The sequence below is a fragment of the Terrapene carolina genome, unplaced genomic scaffold, assembly GCF_002925995.2.
Source record: "Terrapene carolina triunguis isolate 2854851 unplaced genomic scaffold, T_m_triunguis-2.0 Scaffold58, whole genome shotgun sequence".
NCBI lineage: Eukaryota > Metazoa > Chordata > Testudines > Emydidae > Terrapene > Terrapene triunguis.
Genome location: NW_020664409.1, coordinates 48,063,997 through 48,084,957, shown reverse-complemented (window position 1 = coordinate 48,084,957; position 20,961 = coordinate 48,063,997). Strand labels below are relative to the sequence as shown.

At 43.3% G+C, this 20,961-nt stretch overlaps 1 protein-coding gene across 1 annotated transcript in view; it reads right to left on the bottom strand.

Annotated features, from left to right (window-relative positions):
- The window catches only part of LOC112107192 (lipoxygenase homology domain-containing protein 1), a 198,931-nt gene that overhangs the window by 58,437 nt on the left and 119,533 nt on the right, over window positions 1-20,961 (bottom strand). The window contains exons 25-29 of the mRNA XM_026659537.2: window positions 7,838-7,992; window positions 5,296-5,374; window positions 2,700-2,781; window positions 510-565; window positions 309-341 (exon numbers count right to left, since the gene is read on the bottom strand). Of these exons, the coding sequence (XP_026515322.2) occupies window positions 309-341; window positions 510-565; window positions 2,700-2,781; window positions 5,296-5,374; window positions 7,838-7,992 (405 nt within the window). The remainder of the gene's footprint in view (window positions 1-308; window positions 342-509; window positions 566-2,699; window positions 2,782-5,295; window positions 5,375-7,837; window positions 7,993-20,961) is intronic.

Sequence of the window (20,961 nt, the reverse complement as noted above, 5' to 3'; positions counted from 1 at the left end):
TGGCATTGGGTAAACAAACCAGTTCTTGAAATCTGTTCTCAAAGGAATTTCTGACTGATTTCAGGACTGAATAATAGAAATGGGAAGAAAACCAAAAATGGTTTGTGTATCTCCTTTGCTCAGTTCATTTGAAAAGACATGACACGTCACCTTTATAGATGACTATACTTTACTACTGCTTGATACTTTACATAAATGATTACTGTGTGAGGAAACTAATTTGCTTCATTTATTTGTTCACTTTATACTGAAACTGAGTTTAACTTCAATGTCAAAGTTCTGGGAGGAGAATATAGAGTATTTCTCACCTTTGGTGGATGCCTTCTGTGAATTACCATTTTCTAAAATAAACAAATAAAAAAGTTTTATACTTGTTTGCTGATAAAGCTACTTAAGATGTCTAAATTTATAATCACATTCACAAAGAATTTTCATATTCTCGGCCATAACTAGTCATTTGATATCTAGAATATTGTTAAAATGCAAATTCTCTTTACTGGAATACTTACTTTTAGCAATTAGCTCTCGCTCGGTCTTCCCATCATCCTGGTACTCATCTAACCATCTTTCATTGTAAAGAGATAATAATTAGACTCATGGCAGTTAGTAATTAATCTTTTTATGAGGAATCTCAGCATTATTTCCCCTCCTTTCACCAATGTTTTTTGTGCATCTCTTGTCAAGCTAAGTCTTGTAAACACTTACTGGGCCAAATTCTCTGCTGGTATGAATTTGGCACAGCTTCCCTCATTCAATGAAACTATGCCAACTTATACCACAGGCAATGGGATTACTCATGTTAGTTAGCACTACACCTGGTAGTTACAAGTAAGTATTGGCAGGTTCCTTAGATTCTAAGATCTACGAGGCTTCTAGAGATTCTATGGACTGGGCAGCTATGATGGTGAATTTCACCTCAATTTTGCCCTTCACTGTACATTACAGAATTTAAGGGCTTAACCCTAAACTTGACATGCTACAAAAATACCCCCACATACTTCGTCAACTGATCCCCCTATCTCATATTAGAATGTTTTACAGCCATTACATGAGTTCTCTTATTTTAAAATACTGGTAATCATTATAAGTTTCCAACTTATTAGCTCCCTTTTGCTGTATCCTAAACAACTGCAATTCATTCTACTCTCCATATACAAAGTAACTATGTGAATAAAACTCTTGTGTATGGAGAGAAGACTAGACTCCATTATGTTTAAACTATTGTTGCAATAAATACCTTGATTAACCTTTGTGAATTCTCTTCTAATCCCCTCCAAGAAACCAAAAGATCACTAACCATTTTTAAAAATAGACAGGAAACTTTGGTTCATTGGTAGCACTTACTGCAGGCAAAGAATTACGGAGCCCCTCTAGTTCTATAGATAATGTCTCTAACCTTTTTCTAGTGCTTAATAAGTTCTTTTTGACATGGCAGTTTTATAGCAAGTCCGCAGTCTTAGTCAAGTATTCCTCCCTTAGGAGGAATCTTATAAAATCTCTCTGACATTACAGAAACAATTGTCTACTCTTCAAATAACCAACTTTAATGTAAACCAAATTAATTAAATAGCCTAATAGATAAAAAAACTAATCATTACAATAATAGTTTTAGAGAAAAAAATAGTTATTCGCTAACAATTTGCAGGATTGTTGCAAATTGAATTTTTTTTTAAGCTAGAGGGGAATTTTCACTTAAAAACAGACAATGTTTCCTTTCTTAACTGAATTTCTAATTGATAATCAAGATTGTAAGACAACCCCCACCCTAAAAAATGATTGAGCTGACATGAACAACTATTTTGTAGCCAAATGTACATATACTCCAAGTATTTGGAAAGCCTGTACTACAATGCATAATCTGCTTGATTTTAAAATATGCTTCTCTGAATCATTTCTATAGTGTTAGATATAGATATCATACACACATGCACATATATTCATCTATAACTCTTTCTACTGCAAACCTATCTGAAGTTTATATGGTGGTTGCTTCAACATACAAATTGCTGAAGGCTAGGTTGTTGTCTAGGGTGGCAAAATATCTGGAGCAAAAGAATGTTTAGTGGCTCTGACTGGAGGCTGAGAGAGTTGGATATTTTTCAATTTTGCCTATGGCAGCAAAATTCTAGAGCCAGCATTGAGACAAGGAAATAGACCTTTGCTAAGTTAGCAAAACATTTTAACTATCCTCTAAGACAATATCAACTAACTTTTTTTTTGCATCTAGATATAAAGTTCTCTTCAAAGGTTTCCAATATATTAAATTCACTCTAATGACCTTTAGTGACTGGGAAATGCAAAATGAACTGGCCTAAGTCCATATGATTAGAAACTTTTAACGTAATATCTTTTAAGGAGCAGAGAATTGAAACTTTATTTAGTTTTATATGTTATGTATGTGCAAGGTAAAGGAAAAATTATTGCACCTTTTCACCCACAGAACATTTGGCTTTTGACCTTTTCCATCTTATTCCATGCCCTCCCATGCCGATCCAGCAGCCTTTTTTGCATGGCTTGGAGCAGTGAATTCTGTTCACCCCTTACTCCCTGGAAGACTGCTGGGCAGGATTCATATATTCAGGCTTTGTGCAGGCAGCAAAGTGGGTTTTTTTAAGTGTTTGGCTCCTGTCTTGCAATGTTTTCCTTAAGCTGCTCGCAGTATAACAAACTACAATTCTGATTTCCCATCAATGGCATACCTGTTACAGGGAAACACAGCTTCTTGATCATCATCTTCCTCTTTAAATTTGACAACCACCTTATCAAGGAACCATCCATTGCCTGGGTTGAAATGACAAAAGTTTACTTGCAAGTTTGTATTTTTGTGGAGAAAAAAAATATCTTGAAGAGAAAAGTTGAAACAACTGCTTTCCCAACAGCAGATCTCATTATGTCAAAACTCAGCTAAAGAAGTGAAAACATTAACCTAATACCCTCACAAGATTCCCATACTACTACTAAGGCACAATATTCCTAAGCATAGGCAAGAGACTATCTTGATTCCAGCAGAGTATTCTTTGTGTGGAGGCAGGAGTGTACTAGCATCTGTAAACTGCTACCACCACTCCCACTTCGACCTATGCTCTTCTATTCCTTTTGTTCAGGTTCACATATGGAGAAAACATTCTGCTTGTGCAATTTGCCATGATTCACTGAAAGAACCAGAATCCTTGGTCCTTTGGGAATGAAGTACATGACATTATGAATTCAGAGAAATTGGATTAATATATAACATCCTCATTCATGTGTGTTCTTACAATAACCTTATACAGTCTCTTAAAAATATAAGCTTTCAATCTTGAAAAGAGTTCAATAAAAATCATTTTAAATAAACCACCAAGGCAAAGTATGGTGTAAGAACCGAATTACTATTAGATTAACTAATTCTGACTGAAAAAAAATATATTGAACAGAAGGGGTTCTTCTATTGAGGTGAAAACTTCTTCACTAAGCCTTTCAAATTTGTGTTTTCTTCAAGCCTTGGTTTCAAGGGCACATTTTTGTTCAGCTTTTTCCTTCTATAAAGAGAGCAAAGCGCACTCTTAACTAAACTTATAAGTTATTGCCCAAGGTAATCACATAACTTACATTTATGTAACACTTAGATTGTGAAAGATCCAAGCCTTTAACAGATTAATCATATAGAGTTCACTTACCTATCACCAAACTACCATTCACCAATCACCATTCTCTGGGGCAGAACATAACAGCCATTCTTTACCAGCAATACTAAACAAGTGACTAGCAACTTTTGGGGCAAGACATACATAATAAGCACCACTTTAAAGAGAGGAATTAAGTTAGTCAACTGAAAACATAGGACAAATTTAGGTAGGCTGAATATAATTACGTAATTTAGAACTTGGCCATGATGCCCCAGTTAACACTAGCATTCTTGCAAAAAGGACAAAAGGAATGTTCAAGACCTTGTTTTCACATTTTATGCAAAAGATATTTTCCACAGGACAGTGGGCAGGGCACTGGTCCAGTACTGACTCAGAGGGAAGAATGCCACCTACTGAATCATCAGAACACCTCCAGGTGCACTGGGTTTTTTCTTAGGCAATGCCCATTCCAGCCAAGTATTAGGAGCAGAAGGAAATTATTAAATGATTTGAAGTAAATTAAATGATTTGAAGCCATCAGATTGTGCATAATGCAAGCTTAAGTAACTGTGCAAACTTATTATTGTTTGCAGCGCTGTTGTAGCCATGTTGGTCCCAGGATATTTGAGAGACAAGATGGGTTAAGTAATATCTTTTATTGGACCTGACAAAGAGCTCTATGTAGCTCAAAAGTTTGTCTCTTTCACCAACAGAAGTTGGTCTAATAAAAGATATTATTTCACTCACCTTGTCAAACTTATTATTATAACCCTTATCCTCCTCCCTGCCTTCCCTCCAATTGCTTGTTACATTTACCCGTTGTATCTGGTCCTTAATTAGATTGTAAGCTCTTTGGAGCAAGGACCATATGTCTGCATAGAGCCTAAAACAATGCAATCTGATCCTCAATTATGAGTATTGACTAGGTTTGACCCTGCTTAGCTTAGGAGATCCAATCTGATTCTAGTCTGCAAATACTTTACTGTAGCCCTTTCAAAATGTCAGCTCTTTTCTTTTACACTATGCCAGTGATTCTCAACTGTATTACAAATTGATACTGATCTCAGGGCCCTGCAGGAGGCTCTCCTCTTATCCGCGGATATGATCAAGGCTACTCTCATTTTGTTTGAGACCACACAGAGCATATATAATGCCATCCACAGGAACAATCCCACACTGCCCAGTACACATGAAGCAAATGGCCTAGTGCTGCCAGATTCTCTCTGCGTCCTCGTCACCGCCAGGATGTTGTTGTTATGGTTCTCCACTTGGTGGCAAAGTGGCAGTCAAATCAGTGCTCTAACTTTATTCCTGTACCGCATTTTCATTCACTGGCTATAGAAGAATCATTTTATCCAGCTCTGTATGAGTTACCCTTGTGAATTCTTCTGTGGTACTCCGTATGACAAATAAATAGCACTCTGTTATAAATCAGCTTGCAAACCAACAGCTAACTGATGTTATTTGATACTACATCCCAGTTGCCTTTTGCTGTCCATTACCATAGCTTTCTACAATCCCACCACTGTGACTAATCTGCAGGAATAAGTACTTGTGTCTCTTTTTTAGTCTTCTCACTGCAAGGCCTTTTGTAACACTTTGTATGAAGGATGTTATATATACAGATAAAGAGTATTGTGCTGTAAAACAGCTCACAAAACAAATTAGTCACTAGAAAATTAACTCCTACCTGGACCAGTTCTATCATGGCTAATCACAAGTTTCTTCAGGTCTCTTAGTGATACAGCCTTTATGAAGAAGATATCCACCTGCAGAATCATCAAAATGAGATTGATAAAGGCCATGATCATGTAGGTCCTTGCATGATGTTCAGGGGCATGGACAAGATTGTTGCTTCCAGATGTAGCTTAACACTTAGCCCTCTGTTCTGAGTGGTAGCAAGGAGGGTAAAAAAGGGGAACAGTTATGTTTTAGGACATCTGGTGTAAGCACGATTCTCACCATGTTAATGAGAGATTTAGCAATGAGTTCTCCTCTTGAGTCGTACACCTACGGCTGATGAACAGAGAAAGAGGATGCAAAGTAGTGTTCTCATTCATGCAGGATCATGTTTTGCTGAACTTCCTCTGCTGATGATTGCTTTTTATTTGGTGCCTATAGGTATGATGCTGCACATGTCCTAGGCAGGTTCAAGCACAAACTGCTTAAAGTAACATTAATATATAAAGGTGGTTGTTTACTGCAATCAGAGTTGTGATGGCAGATGTGTAGACATACCTGAGCTAGCATTGATTTAGCTAGCTTGAATTACAAGAGCCACAGCAGCAGCACAGATGGCAGCATGGGCTGTACAACTCCACCTGAGACCCTGGGTATGTTTTCAAGTGGCTAGCGTGTGCTGCTGCCTGTGCAGCCATATCTCCACTGCCATTGTTATTCAAGCTAGCTAGATCAAAGGGTACGTCTTCACTACCCGCCGGATCGGAGGGTAGTAATCAACCTATCGGGGATCGATTTATCGTGTCTCGTCTAGACGCTATAAATCGATCCCCGAACGCACTCCCCATTGACTCCGTAACTCCACCAGAGCGAAAGGCGGAAGCAGAGTCGACGGGGGAGCCACGGCCGTCGATCCCGCGCCATGAGGACGTGAGGTAAATCAATCTAAGATATGTCGACTTCAGCTACGCTATTCTCGTAGCTAAATTGTGTATCTTAGATCAATCCCCCCCCCCCAGTGTAGACCAGCCCAAAGCTAGCCTCGGTATGTCTACATGTGCTGTAGTCACACCTCTGATTGCAGTGTAGACATACCCTTAGCAGCACAGAACTGGCATGGCCAACTCTATACTACCTCCTCTAAGGCCTACCGTTTAGTGCAGGGGTCGGCAACCTATGGCACGCGTGCCAAAGACGGCACGTGAGCCAATTTTTAATGGCACGCTGGAGCCTGCCGGGACTCCAGCGTGCCATTAAAAAATCCTGCCCAGCCCGGCCCGCTCTCCTCTGCCCTCTGCTCCCCCAGTGGGGGCAGGGAGCAGAAGCATAGCCGTGCACACGGGGTGGGAAAATGACCCCACTCTCCCACGCCTTCTCCCCTCCCCTGGAGCTCTGCCGCCGCACGCGCCGCGCTCTGCGGGTAGGGGCTGCGCGCTCCCGCGGGGTAGTGTTTGGCTCCGCGGGGAGGGAAAGACGCTCCCCGCTCACCCGGAGCCCTGCCGCCGTGCGCACAGAGCTCTGGGGGCCGAGGATGTGCGCTCCCATGGGGCAGCTTATCAGGCTCTGCGTGGAGCCTCATAGTAAGGGGTCCGGGGCTGGGGGGGTTGGATAAGGGGTGGGCATGGGGGCAGTCAGGGGACAGGGTGGGTTGGATGGGGGGGTCTCTGGAGGGGGCAGTCAGGGAGCAGGGGGGGTTGGATGGGGCATGGGAGTCCCGGGGTCTGTCAGGGGGCGGGGGGTGGATAGGGGTCAGGGCAGTCAGGGGACAGGGAACAAGGAGGGTCCTGGGGGGGCAGTTAGGGTGGGGGGTCTCTGGAGGGGGTGGTCAAGGGACAAGGAGCTGGGGGGTTGGGAGTTCTTAGGGGGGCAGTCACCCAGCCCTCTCCCCTGAGCCCTGACCCCCCCACACACACACCCTGCCCTCTGCCCTGAGCCCCGCACACACCCCAGACCCCTGCCCTGAGCCCTGTACCTCCCTCATACACACCCAGCCCTCTGCTTGACTCCTTCATCCCACCCCCACAACCCTAGCCCTGACTCTGGCACCCCCACACATCCCCAGCCCCCCCTCTGCCCTGACACCTGCACCGCCCCACATCCCCAGCCCCCCCACACCTCATGCACCCGCCACATCCCCACCCCCACCCGGCGCACCAAACGGGAGCTCCTGCACCCTCCCCCCCACATTCCCATCTGCACCCCTGACATCAAATGGGAGCTGCCCAGGTAAGTGCCCCACAACTGAACCTCCTGTCCCAACCTAATCAGGGAACAGAAACACTACCGTAACGCTGTGATCTATGTGTCCAATCAAAACTAAACAGAGCATGAATTTTGAATATCCAATACTCACAGTAAACTATTCATTCAGAATCTACAGGCCAAAAATTATTAAATAAATTAATTCTGTGAACAATTTTGAATAAATATCTGAGAAAACTGAATTGCTCAAGGATAAATGTGTAAACAGAAAATATCTACATATGTTGAAAAAACTATTTGCTACAAATAATTTGCTAGCATTGATCAGTTTTGCACATTTTTTCCTTTACCTGTCCACGCTGAAACTTGACTTTATTATTCTTAGCTCTATGCAGCTTTCTCTTGCCAGAATCTCCTCTCGTTCCAATGAGGGTGGCATATACATTAGAATCTGTTTCAGCACCAAGTTTAGACCCAGTATATACATGGAGTTCATAAATCACCACTAAAAAAGGACAAAAATTTGCATTATTTTTCTTTCTAATGTATGTATATATGAACTTTTCCGTTTATAGCTGGCCAGAGGACGGCACACCTTCTGACCTGTTTGTAATTAGCCACACCAATCCATATATTCATCACTTCCAGGCTCAATCTGTAATACTCTGTACCTAAATATGAGACCACTGACATTAAAAAGCTACAGTTTGTTCTGAACAAAGCAGCCCAACTGCTCAAAAAACGGGCCATCAAGTGTGCATCCCCCAATGCTCTATTTTCTTCATTGTCTCCCTGCTGAGTACTAGGCCAAATACAAAGTTTCAGTCCTATTTTTCAAAGCCTTTTTGAGGATTGGCTTAAGTTACCTGGGGACTGTTTCACTCTGCATGATTATGACCTCAGACAAAGATCTATGTTCCACTGAAAACATGGGATGGTCATCAACAAGAGTGAAATTAGTGCATGAAAAACACAGAATTTCACCCCAAGAAAAGATCAGGATGATCATGAACCTCAGCACTTTCACAGCAAGTGCAAAACCCACTTCTTTGACTCAGCCTTCCCACAATAACATCACAAAAGTCCCAGCTGACCAGATAGGATAAGGAGAGAAAGAAATATATGTGACATGTATACTTCAATAATTTTGGGATTTGACCAAATATCATGATAATGCCACCTTATGAGAACTCGCACGTATATGCATATGCACATTGTCTGTACTAGGAAACCAGATTGACCATGACCAGCTAAAGGTGGTAAACTCTATTTACAGTAGGTGCTTTAGAGCTATTTTATTTAGATATTTTGAAGTGCAGTAATATTATCATAATTGTCCAAACAGTACTAAAACTTCTGTTTCACAATAATTATTTCTAGCAATTACATACTACTATATTCTGCTACACTTTTTCAGTTAGAGGTTTTTAATATTTTTTTTGCTCCTAATTATATCTTAGTGGAATTTATCCATGCAGTTTTTCTATTCTAATCACAGCTGGTCACTAGTGCTGCTATCTAGTAGACAATAGGAGAGATTATTGTTCCACTAATGGAGATTTTTAATAGCTCTCTGGAAAGAAGAAAAGTACTGGGGGATCACAGGAATACACATTTAAGCACAATCTTTAAGAAAGGGACAGAGGAGAAACCAGGAACATATAACAAACTACTTTGACCTTGGTATTAAACAATATACTATAAGCATTAATTAAAGATACTACTATTATTAAACTACTAGTCTTACTTCTAATAATAATGTGACATTTATATAGAACTTTTCATGAAAAAGGATCCCAAAACACGTACACACACACACACACACACACACACACAAATCACTTCACCCACCATGGAAGTGTAGCCCTTTCCAGGGTGGAATGTAGTGCTTCCTTAACAGTACAGAACACTGCAGAAGCATTTAGGACAGGAAGTTAAGAATACCAACATGTGTATTTGCAGCTGCAGAGGGAATTTAGATATTAGAATATGGCCATGACACTTAGAATAGCACCTGTAACTCTTGCAAAAAGTGCCATAGGATTTTTAATTACCTTGAACTGGAGTCTAAGCCAAACAACAGCATCTCCAAGTCCAACACTTGACCACCAAATAGGGTGTAGGATAAATGTGAAATTATAGAATTCGAGTTAGCTTAAGTTTGGCTAAGGAAATATGTGTGTGGTAAAGAAAGACCCTGACTAGCAAGTAGAAGAAAGGCCTTGAAAATAATAAAAGTCATAAGGCCAGAAGGAATGAAGCAGGGAGGATGCCTGGTTCAAAGAATAACTAACGAAATAAGGGAAGATTTCTAAATAGGAGACGTCTGACTGATAGAGGTGACTGCAGATGGTTTTAAATAAGACAAAGAGAATCTGTCTTAAAAGGAGCCAACATGGACCTTCCGACCCCACACAGTGTTAAAGCCTATGTGAATCCAGGTGCAATGGAAAAACTGTTGGGCAGAAAGTAGGAGGGGAGGAAAGGCCTTGGGAAGAAAAGAGGCTGTTAATCTTATCTGGATTAAAACTGGTAATAAGGGTAAACTGTCTCAGGTTAGTTTTTAGCTGAAATCAGTACTTGGCTGTGACATCACTTGTTTGCTGAGTAGAAAGAAGTTGACTCTTAAAAGGTTCATTGCCAATACCTCCCTGACCACATTGGAGCCAACCAATATGTGTCTGAGCACCCAGGGGTTTAGCCCATTTGATTAAATGTTTATCAATATTTTGTTACTGTTTGGATGTACTAAATTGCTTATTATTTAGGCTTTTTTAGGCATGTTTAGAGCAATTGTATAAGTACCTTTGGCCTTTGGATTTAATAAAGGAATGTATAATTAAATCAGTGTTTGTGGTTTCCCATATTAATATTAATAATTTCAAATATTATTAATAATTCCAACATAGGCATTAAAGAGTCCTGTGGCACCTTATAGACTAACAAATGTATTGGAGCATAAGCTTTCGTGGGTGAATACCCACTTTGTCAGACGCATGTAATGGAAAGCTTATGCTCCAATACATCTGTTAGTCTATAAGGTGCCACAGCACTCTTTGTTGCTTTTTACAGATCTAGACTAACACAGCTACCCCTCTGATACTTAACATAGGCATTGGTTCAGTGCTGGCTCAGAGGGAAGAGTGCCACCTCCTGAATCGCAATCACTACTTCCTGCAACATCATGGCTTTCCTTGGAGCTCTCCCATCATATTTACTAAGATGAAGCATACTTAGCAAATGAAATATAAGACCTCATCCCAACAAATACATAATTGAGAAATGTTCAGTTCTATTTCAAAATGATTTTAACATACCTCATAGTATATTAATATTAGTGTGTACAGATTAGCAATAATAAAATAGAAGACACTCCTCTTGAAATAATAGGGAACTGTTCAGATGACGGAGGGCAGAACGTAATGGTAGACCACTATACAGGGGGAAAAAGCAACTTGTAAAGAGCTACAGTGATCAGTATTGTATACAATACTTTTTGGGTCAAATTTCCAAAAGAGCATCTATGGATTAGATTCTGCCACTCTTACTTATATCGAGTAAGCAGATCTCCTGGACTATTTGTGGAGGAAGGTACTACATGTAGTTAGTTAGAGTGGTGGAATCCGGCCCAAAGACTGAACTTACAATTTTGCACCCTTACCATCCACACCCAAAACGTTGAAATTGCAAACCACTTGCAGGTGCTAACAAAAGGATGCAGACTTCTAACTACATAATTGTACCAGCAAATTAGGCAAACATCTATATTATTTGCACCTGCAAGTGATTTGCAGTCTTAAAATTGCAAAGGCAAATAACTGGCACACAGTTTTAGCAGCCTATTTGAAAAGTAAGCCCTTCAATAACAAATGACTCACAGGAACGAAGTACCAACAAGTTACTTTGGGGGTGACATCAAACTGAACGAGCAAATGCAGGATGTACAGGAAGAGAATTAGAAAGAATTGCAGTTTAGCACAGGAATATGAGCAGATCAATGGCTTATATATTAAATAAAATTGTAAAACCATGGGATCACCAGGGAGAATATAATAAGAGTTGAATGTAACTTTTCAATGGATACCTATCTGAATATTCCACTTAGGCCTGGTCTACACTAGGAGTTTATCTCGAATTTAGCAGCGTTAAACCGAATTAACCCTGCACCCGTCCACACAACGAAGCCCTTTACTTCGATATAAAGGGTTCTTAATATCGATATCTGTACTCCTCCCCGACGAGGGGAGTAGCACTGAAATCGGTATTGCCATTTCGAATTAGGGTTAGTGTGGCCGCAATTTGAAGGTATTGGCCTCTGGGAGCTATCCCACAGTGCACCATTGTGACTGCTCTGGACAGCAATCTGAACTCAGATGCACTGGCCAGGTAGACAGGAAAAGCCCCGCGAACTTTTGAATTTCATTTCCTGTTTGCCCAGCGTGGAGAGCACAGGTGACCACGCAGAGCTCATCAGCACAGGTAACCATGCAGTCCGAGAATCGAAAAAGAGCACCAGCATGGACCGTACGGGAGGTACTGGATCTGATCGCTATATGGGGAGAGGATTCAGTGCTAGCAGAACTACGTTCCAAAAGATGAAATGCCAAAACTTTTGAAAAAATTTCCAAGGGCATGATGGAGAGAGGCCACAATAGGGACTCACTACAGTGCCACGTGAAAGTTAAGGAGCTCAGACAAGCCTACCAGAAAACCAAAGAAGCAAACAGAAGGTCCGGGGCAGAGCTGCAGACATGCCGCTTCTAAGCTGAGCTGCATGCAATTCTTGGGGGGGCTGCCACCATTACCCCACCTCTGACCGTGGATTCCGAGGCAGGGGTAATCTCAGCCATGCCTGAGGATTCTGCGGACGGGGAAGATGAGGAGGAGGAGGACGAGCTCGCGGAGAGCACACAGCACTCCGTTCTCCCCAACAGCCAGGATCTTTTTCTCAGCCTGACAGAAGTACCCTCCCACCTCCAGTCAATGAGGCCATGGAAGGGACCTCCGGTGAGTGTACCTTTGTAAATATAAAACATGGTTTAAAAGCAAGCATTTTTTAATGATTAATTTGCCCTGAGGACTTGGGATGCATTCGTGGCCAGTACAGCTACTGGAAAAGTCTGTTAACGTGTCTGGGGATGGAGCGGAAATCCTCCAGGGACATCTCCATGAAGCTCTCCTGGAGGTTCTCCCAAAGCCTTTCCAGAAGGTTTCAGGGGAGTGCATCCTTATTCCGTCCTCCATGGTAGGACACTTGACCACGCCATGCTAGTAGCAAGTAATCTGGTATCATTGCATGACAAAGCCTGGCACCGTATGGTCCCGGTGTTTGCTGGCATTCAAGCAACATCCGTTCTTTATCTCGCTGTGTTATCCTCAGGAGAGTGATATCGTTCATGGTAACCTGGTTGAAATACGGGAATTTAATTAAGGGGACAGAGGTGGCCGTTCCTACTGGGCTGTTTGTCTGTGGCTGAAAAGAAATCCTTCCCTGCAGTTAGCTAAGTGGGGGAAGGGGAGGGGGATCATTGGCACTGAGCTTTTCGTGTTTGGCTGGCAGGGATCTTCCCTGATACCAGCCACGCAGTGGGGGGAGGGGTAAAGCGATGGGGGGGGGGGGATAGTTTGGTTTCTGCTGCTGCACGTTAACAGGAAAACCGAAGCACTCAATGGGCTTTGCTTGGTATGTGCGAAAGCAGGGCGCTGCTTTTCTGAAGGCTACAGAAGCCGAAAGACAATGGCTTACCATGGCCGCATGCAAGCCGAATTCTGTTGCCCGGACCTGCGTCTGTGCTCTCTAACACCAAAGCCGCAGGCACTCAATATTAAGATGCAAAATGCGACCTTGTACCGAAATCACATGTGCTATGTAATGTGTATAAGCATTGTTCTGTAAAATGTATCTTTTTAAATACTTCTCTCCCTTTTTTCCCTCCCTCCTGCAGCTGCAAATTTTTCAAGCCTCCCTCCTCCGTCCCGAAGGCTATCTCAGATAAGGAGGTGAAAAAAAAGGATGAGAGATGAGATGTTCTCTGAAATCATGGAATCGACCCGCAATGAAAGAGCTCATCTGAATGAGTGGAAGGAAGTGGTTTCAAAGTGCAGGAAAGAGGCCAGTGAACGTGAGGACAGGAGGGACCAACGTGAGGACATGAGGGACCAACGTGAGGAAAGAAGGGACCAACGTGAGGAGAGGAGAGATGCTCGAGATGAGAGGTGGCGGCAGGAAGATCAGAGGAAGCAGGATGCAACGCTGGGGCTGCTGCGTGAGCAAACGGACATGCTCCGGCGTCTGGTGGAGCTTCAGGAATGACAGCAGGATCACAGACTGCCGCTGCAGCACCTGTATAACCACTCTCCCCCTTCACCATGTTCCATAGCCTCCTCACCCAGACGTGTAAGAACGCGGGGGGGGGGGAGGCTCCATGCACCCTCCCACTCCACCCCAGTGGACAGCCCAACCAAAAGGCTGTCATTACTTTGAACTTTTTTAGTGGCCTTTTCCTTCCCTCCTATCCTCCTCCCAAACCCCACCCGGGCTACCTTGTCAGTTCTCTCCCTCTTTTTATAATCAATTAATAAAGAATAAATGATTTTTAAATGATAGTGACTTTATTTCCTTAGAAAGCAAGCTGTGATCGAAGGGGGAGGGTGGGTTGCTTACAGAGAATGAGTCAATAAAGGGGGCGGGTTTTCATCAAGGAGAAACAAACAGAACTTTCACACCGTAGCCTGGCCAGTCATGAAACTGGTTTTCAAAGCTTCTCTGATGCACAGCGCTTCCTGGTGTGCTCTTCTAATCGCCCTGGTGTCTGGCTGCGCATAATCAGCGGCCAGGCGATTTGCCTCAGCCTCCCACCCCGCCATAAAGGTCTCCCCCTTACTCTCACAGAGATTGTGGAGCACACAGCAAGCAGCAATAACAATGGGAATATTGGTTTGGCTGAGGTCTGAGCGAGTCAGTAACGTGCGCCAGCGTCCCTTTAAACGTCCAAATGCACATTCTACCACCATTCTGCACTTGCTCAGCCTGTAGTTGAAAAGCTCCTGACTACTGTCCGGGCTGCCTGTGTATGGCTTCATGAGCCATGGCATTAAGGGGTAGGCTGGGTCCCCAAGGATAACTATAGGCATTTCAACATCCCCAATGGTTATTTTCTGGTCTGGGAAGTAAATCCCTTGCTGCAGCCGTTTAAACAGAGTAGTGTTCCTGAAGACGCGAGTGTCATGAACCCTTCACGGCCATCCCACGTTGATGTTGGTGAAACGTCCCTTGTGATCCGCCAGTGCTTGCAGCACCATTGAAAAGTACCCCTTGCGGTTTATATACTGGCTGCCCTGGTGCTCCGGTGCCAAGATAGGGATATGGGTTCCATCTATCGCCCCACCACAGTTAGGGAATCCCATTGCAGCAAAGCCATCCACTATGACCTGCACATTTCCCAGAGTCACTACCTTTGATAGCAGCAGCTCAGTGATTGCTTTGGCTACTTGCATCACAGCAGCCCCCACAGTAGATTTGCCCACTCCAAATTGATTCCTGACTGACCGGTAGCTGTCTGGCATTGCAAGCTTCCACAGGGCTATCGCCACTCGCTTCTCAACTGTGAGGGCTGCTCTCATCTTGGTATTCTGGCGCATCAGGGCAGGGGAAAGCAAGTCACAAAGTTCCATGAAAGTGCCCTTACGCATGCGAAAGTTTCGCAGCCACTGGGAATCATCCCAGACCTGCAACACTATGCGGTCCCACCAGTCTGTGCTTGTTTCCCGGGCCCAGAATCGGCGTTCCATGGATAGAACCTGCCCCATTAACAACATGATCTCCAAAGCGGTGGGGCCCACCGTTTGAGAGAATTCTGTGTCCATGTCCATGTCCTCATCACTCTCGTTGCCACGCTGCAGTCACCGCCTCCTCCTTGCCTGGTTTTTCTGGTCCTGGTTCAGCATAAACTGCACGAGAATGCGCGAGGTGTTTACAATGTTCATGACTGCTGTCTTGAGCAGAGCGGGCTCCATGCTTGATGTGGTATGGCGTCCGCAGTGCAGTGTTCACCCAGGAAAAAAGGCACAAAACGGTTGTCTGCCTTTACTTTCCCGGAGGGAGGGGGAGGATGTACCCAGAACCACCAGCGACAATGTTTTTTGCCTCATCAGGCATTGGGATCTCAACCCAGAATTCCAACGGGCGGGGGAGGCTGCGGGAACTATGGGATAGCTATGGGATAGCTACCCACAGTGTAACACTCCAGAAGTCGACGCTAGCCTCGGTACATGGACGCACACCGCTGAATTAATGTGCTTAGTGTGGCAGCGTGCACTCGACTTTATACAATCTGTTTCCAAAAATCGGTTTCTGTAAAATCGGAATAATCCCGTAGTGTAGACATACCCTTAGAGTAAGAAAGATGTGTATATTGAGAAAATGTAAAGCCAAAACAAAATCTTCTCACCATCTAGAGAGTTTTGGCTTTGATTATATACAGACTATCTACTCTGTCTAATTTAGAATAGAAGCTCTAAACTCCTGGGGCACTCCACTCCGCTCCACTCCCAAGCCCCAGTTCTGCTCCACCCCCAGCCCAACTCTACCCTCACTCCCTCTCTGCCCCAGACCAGTTCCACCTCTAGCCCCAGCTCCTCCCCCATCCCCAATCCACCCCCAGCTCCGCCTTCAGCCCACGCTCTGCTGCTGAGGAAGCAGTGGCTGTGCAATAATGGAGGGGGGTGCAGCCAGATTCCGTTAATGGTAAGGCGGGGCGGGGGGTGACTGGAAAAGTTTGCACACTACTACTGTAAATAAATAACTTAATTAGGAGATATCCTAAATCTTTGCATCATTAGCTTCTCTTCCTGACATGCTTCAAAGATCCAAATCTGCTGCTACTAGTCAGCAAAGGGCCGACAATATAACATATTTTAAATTGCTACATTTTTCACATTGTCATAATATGTCAGTCATAAAACTATCATAATTAGAGCCTGATGGGCCTGATTCCCCAATCTAGTGCAGCAGTTTCATTCCAGTGTAATTCCACTGATTTCAGTGTAGTTATGCCAGCAAAAAACTGCTGTAACGGAGTACAGATTCAGGCCTTTGCTCAAAAAAAAGCAGAGGATATATTGGAAAATACACTCTAAGAAGAACTATTGAATGCAAGCCAGTAGACATTACTTTAACATTATGAGAGGGATTTGTTAAACTGAGTTTAGACTGCTGTATCTAATATGAGGGCATCAAAGGGATAGAAAAGGGTCTAGAAAAGGGCAACATGATTTAGGAGGATTAATTAACATAGAATGGTTGGAAAAACGAGGATAGCACTTGCTACTAAACTGACCTTTTTGAAAATATACGATTGAAATCTTCAAGTAGCTATATAAGGATTCTTTAAATAAGCTCTAGAATCAAATGAAAAACCCCAGGACTTGAGGTCATGGACTGAAAAGTTGAAACAAGGGAGGTAAAATGCTTTCATGCAGAGGACGGTGAACTTCTGAAAGCCTCCATCAAAGACAGATGTAAAAGCAGCTACAATAGACATGTTCAAAAAAGAACGGAAGGGTTACTTAACATTAAAGACTATTACAGGAGTGCAGTGAGGAGAGACAGTGCTTAGGTATGTACCTTTTCAGGCCATAACAATTCAGTGTTTTGCTAACTATTGAAATTTTATCACGCACCTTGTGTTATCTGGTATTTTTCTTAACATCCCAGCTCCTAGAGTCCAGTGATTACATGAGAAACTGAGTTATCATTTAAAAAAAGTCTCTAGCTCCTGTAATTGTGGCAAAAAAGCTTGAAAGGAGATCAAAGTGCATCATAATGTCTCAAAAACACCTGTCAGGGATGGTCTAGACAATACTTAGTCCTGCCATGAGTGCAGGGGACTGGACTAGATGAGCTACCAAGGTCCCTTCCAGTCCTACACTTCTATGAAATAAAACAGAGAATCCAAACTGTATTATTTTTTAAAGTCTAATGATTTGGAGGGCCTATCTTGTGGTTTGGGATTGGCAATACTGTTTGATCTAAGGTAATCAGTTAGAGTCATTATAGTCCCCATCCTGCAAGCACTCTGCATGTGGAACTCTTATTTACTTCAAACGGAGTTACCTGCATGGATGGCTTGAAAACTCAAACCCTAGAGGTCAACATTATTTGTCAGTTTTGCCCACTGTATATATTTAAAAGTATTGCAGTCAGTTTTGTTTGAAAGACTAAATTGATGTTGACATCTTAACATGTTTGGGAAGGTGGAAGAGGCATATCTGATAGTATTAAAATGGAAGAATAAGAAACTAGAAGTCACAGCTCTGTAAAAGTTTGTCTTTTCTCTCCACATACTATACATCATCATTCCAAACTCAACACTGTTCAGAGTAACTCTATTATCAGAGTTTTAAAATGGTCGCCCTCACTAGTTTAGACTCCTAGCTAATAGCAGATGAATTTAAGATGAAGTATAACTGATTTTGTTCACTCAGTCTGCATATGAGATAAGCTTTTTCAACATTTACAGTTGTGTGATCATAATGACCCAAATTGCCCAAATTATTTTCAGATCAGGTAGCTGCTATTAGTTCACATAGATGCAGGGCCGGCTCTGGCTTTTTTGCCGCCCCAGGCAAAAAAGCCTCCGGCCGCGCCCCCCCCCCCATGGGGGGGGCAGCCGGAGCCCCGGGGGGAGGGCGGCGAGCCCCGGCGGGGGCTCCGCCCTCCCCCCCGCGGCCAGGGGGAGGGCGCCGGGGGGGAGGGCGGCCGGAGCCCCAGGGCGAGGGTGGCGACCCCCGGCGGGGGCTCCGCTCTCCCCCCGGCGGGGGCTCCGCTCTCCCCCCGGCAGCCAGAGCGCCGGGGGCAGGGCGGCGAGCCCCAGCTGGGGCTCGGCTCTCCCCCCGGCGGCCGGAGCACCGCATCGCCCCCCTCCAGGTGCCGCCCCAAGCACCAGCTTGGTTGCCTGGTGCCTGGAGCCGGCCCTGCATAGATGCTATTTCACATGAAATTTTCAGCAGACTCTCAACAATTGTTCCCCAAAAGCTGTAATTGCCCCACTATCTGGCAAGTGATAAATACAAACATTATGGCATGGAGACATTTCAGTCATGACTCCTCTTCCACTTCTTTATAATTTCCTCTGTCATTTTATTTCTTTGATTTGAACTGATTCTATAAAACATACCTGAAAACATACCAGGCAAATATTGTATGCAAAAATTATGCTGGGAGTTTACGTATTGTTTATTGCACATAAAGTCAGCCATTTTTGACCTGGTGCTTTAACAGACTGGACATATTATTAGGAGACTATTCTAATGCCGCTCTCTGTAGCTGCTCATAAATTTCTCAAAACAATTTTTTCCCTGATTTCCCTCAGTCCAAAAGTGAATTTTTTTTAAGTTTGAGCCAAATTAGTTCAACCATTTTTGATGTATTCAAGCATGGACAAAATAGATTTTTCCCCTTTATGTTCACATTACACAGTTTGCATTTAGATAATTTGAAAACAAATAAAAACATTGACATTTCTTGTACTGTATAGCTCTTTCAGATCAAAAGCTTAAGCCATGTTTGAAAAAAAAATCAGTTCTGCAGTCATGAGTATTGTGACAGACCCAGACCAGTGGGGTACAGGAGTCTGGTAGAGGGCAAATATACTGGTCACTGGATGAGTAGTTTTCTGTTCCCTGAGTGACCAGAGAAGGGGCTGCACTAGAGTAATCAGGAACCTGCTAGAACCAGCTAAGGCAGGCTGGCTAATTAGGACACCTGGAGCCAATTAAGAAGAAGCTGCTAGAATCAATTAAGGCAGGCTAATCAGGGCACCTGGGTTTTAAAAGGAGCTCACTTCAGTTTGTGGTGCGAGTGTGAGGAGCTGGGAGCAAGAGGCACAAGGAGCTGAGAGGGAGAGCTGCTGGAGGACTGAGGAGCACAAGCGTTATCAGACACCAGGAGGAAGGTCCTGTGGTGAGAATAAGGAAGGTGTTTGGAGGAGGCCATGGGGAAGTAGCCCAGGGAGTTGTAGCTGTCATGCAGCTGTTACAGGAGGCACTATACGCAGCTGCAGTCCACAGGGCCCTGGGCTGGAACCCGGAGTAGAGGATGGGCCTGGGTTCCCCCCAAACCTCCCAATTGACCTGGACTGTGGGTTCTTCCAGAGGGGAAGGTCTCTGGGCTGTTCCCCAACCCACATGGTGAATCTCTGAGGCAAGAAAATCCGCCAATAAGCGCAGGACCCACCAAGATAGAGGAGGAACTTTGTCACAGTATTTAAAGTAAAATTGTGAGCACTTACAGAATTATTTTATCTTCTAGTTTATTTTCTTTTTCCTTTTTTTTTTCTTTTTTTTTTTCTTTTATTTTTTTCCTTGACACAATTCAGGCCACATTTGTCAGTTTTAAGCATCCATCACTTTAATAACTATTGAATGGATTTTCTCTGAGTTTGTTTAGTGTGACCAGATGCCCGATATTAGGGACTTTTGTCTTATATGGCAACTACTACTCCCCCTCTCTCCTCCTGATTTTTCACGCTTGCTATCTGGTCATCCTAGTCACTACGGGATCAAACCAAGTCAAGTCTGAAGAATGCTGATTCAGTAAGTGTAAAATGATGAACACTGGAAGTCAGCAAGACTGTCCTGAACTGCAGGGAAGGAGTTCCAAGTGTAATGGGAATGACATGAAAGAAGGCATGATGAGGAGATGGGAGGAGGAGATAAGAAGAGGCACTCAGACATGAGGGCTGGTAGGTCGGGAAGTAGAGAAAAAATAAAACCTGAAGTGTAGAGGCAAAGGCAGAGTTATGCAGAACCTTGAAGGGTGAGAAGTCTGAATTTGACATGGAAGATGAAGGGAAGCCAGTGAAGGCTAAACAGGGATGAAAGCATCACTCTGAGCAGGAAGATTATTTTAGTGCCAGCATTTTGAACTGACTGGCCTCATGTAAGGAGACAAGCAGGAGGAAAAGTTGTCAAAGTCAGAAACAGAAGGAGATGAAAGAAGAGATTTTAGAGATGATGTAAGGAAGAACTGACAGTAACTGGTAACAGTTACCCCTGGATTTGAGGGAAGGAATTGGGCAGGTAGAAGGTGGCAAGGGAAAGAGGAATCAAAATCAACTCTAAGGTTTCGAGTCTGTGTTGGGAGGATAATGGAGTTTTGAATGGAGAAAGCAGGGAGAGGATACCGTTTAGAGGGAAAAGATGAGTAATAAAGATCAGTGGCAAAGAACAGCAATAAAAAATGCAATGCCTCCTGAGTTGAGATTATAAAAATACTTTTCTATTTTGGTTAATGTTTTTGGAAAATTATTATTATTTTTTAATTAAGTGAATTTAGTGCTGGGGAAAGGTACCAGACTGATTTGAAAGCACTGGAGACAAATTATAAAATTGTATCAGGTTGTTGTTTGGTAATATGCAGCACATTATTTGTTTTGTTGGGTAAATGACTTGAGATGTGGTTTGTCCAGTACTT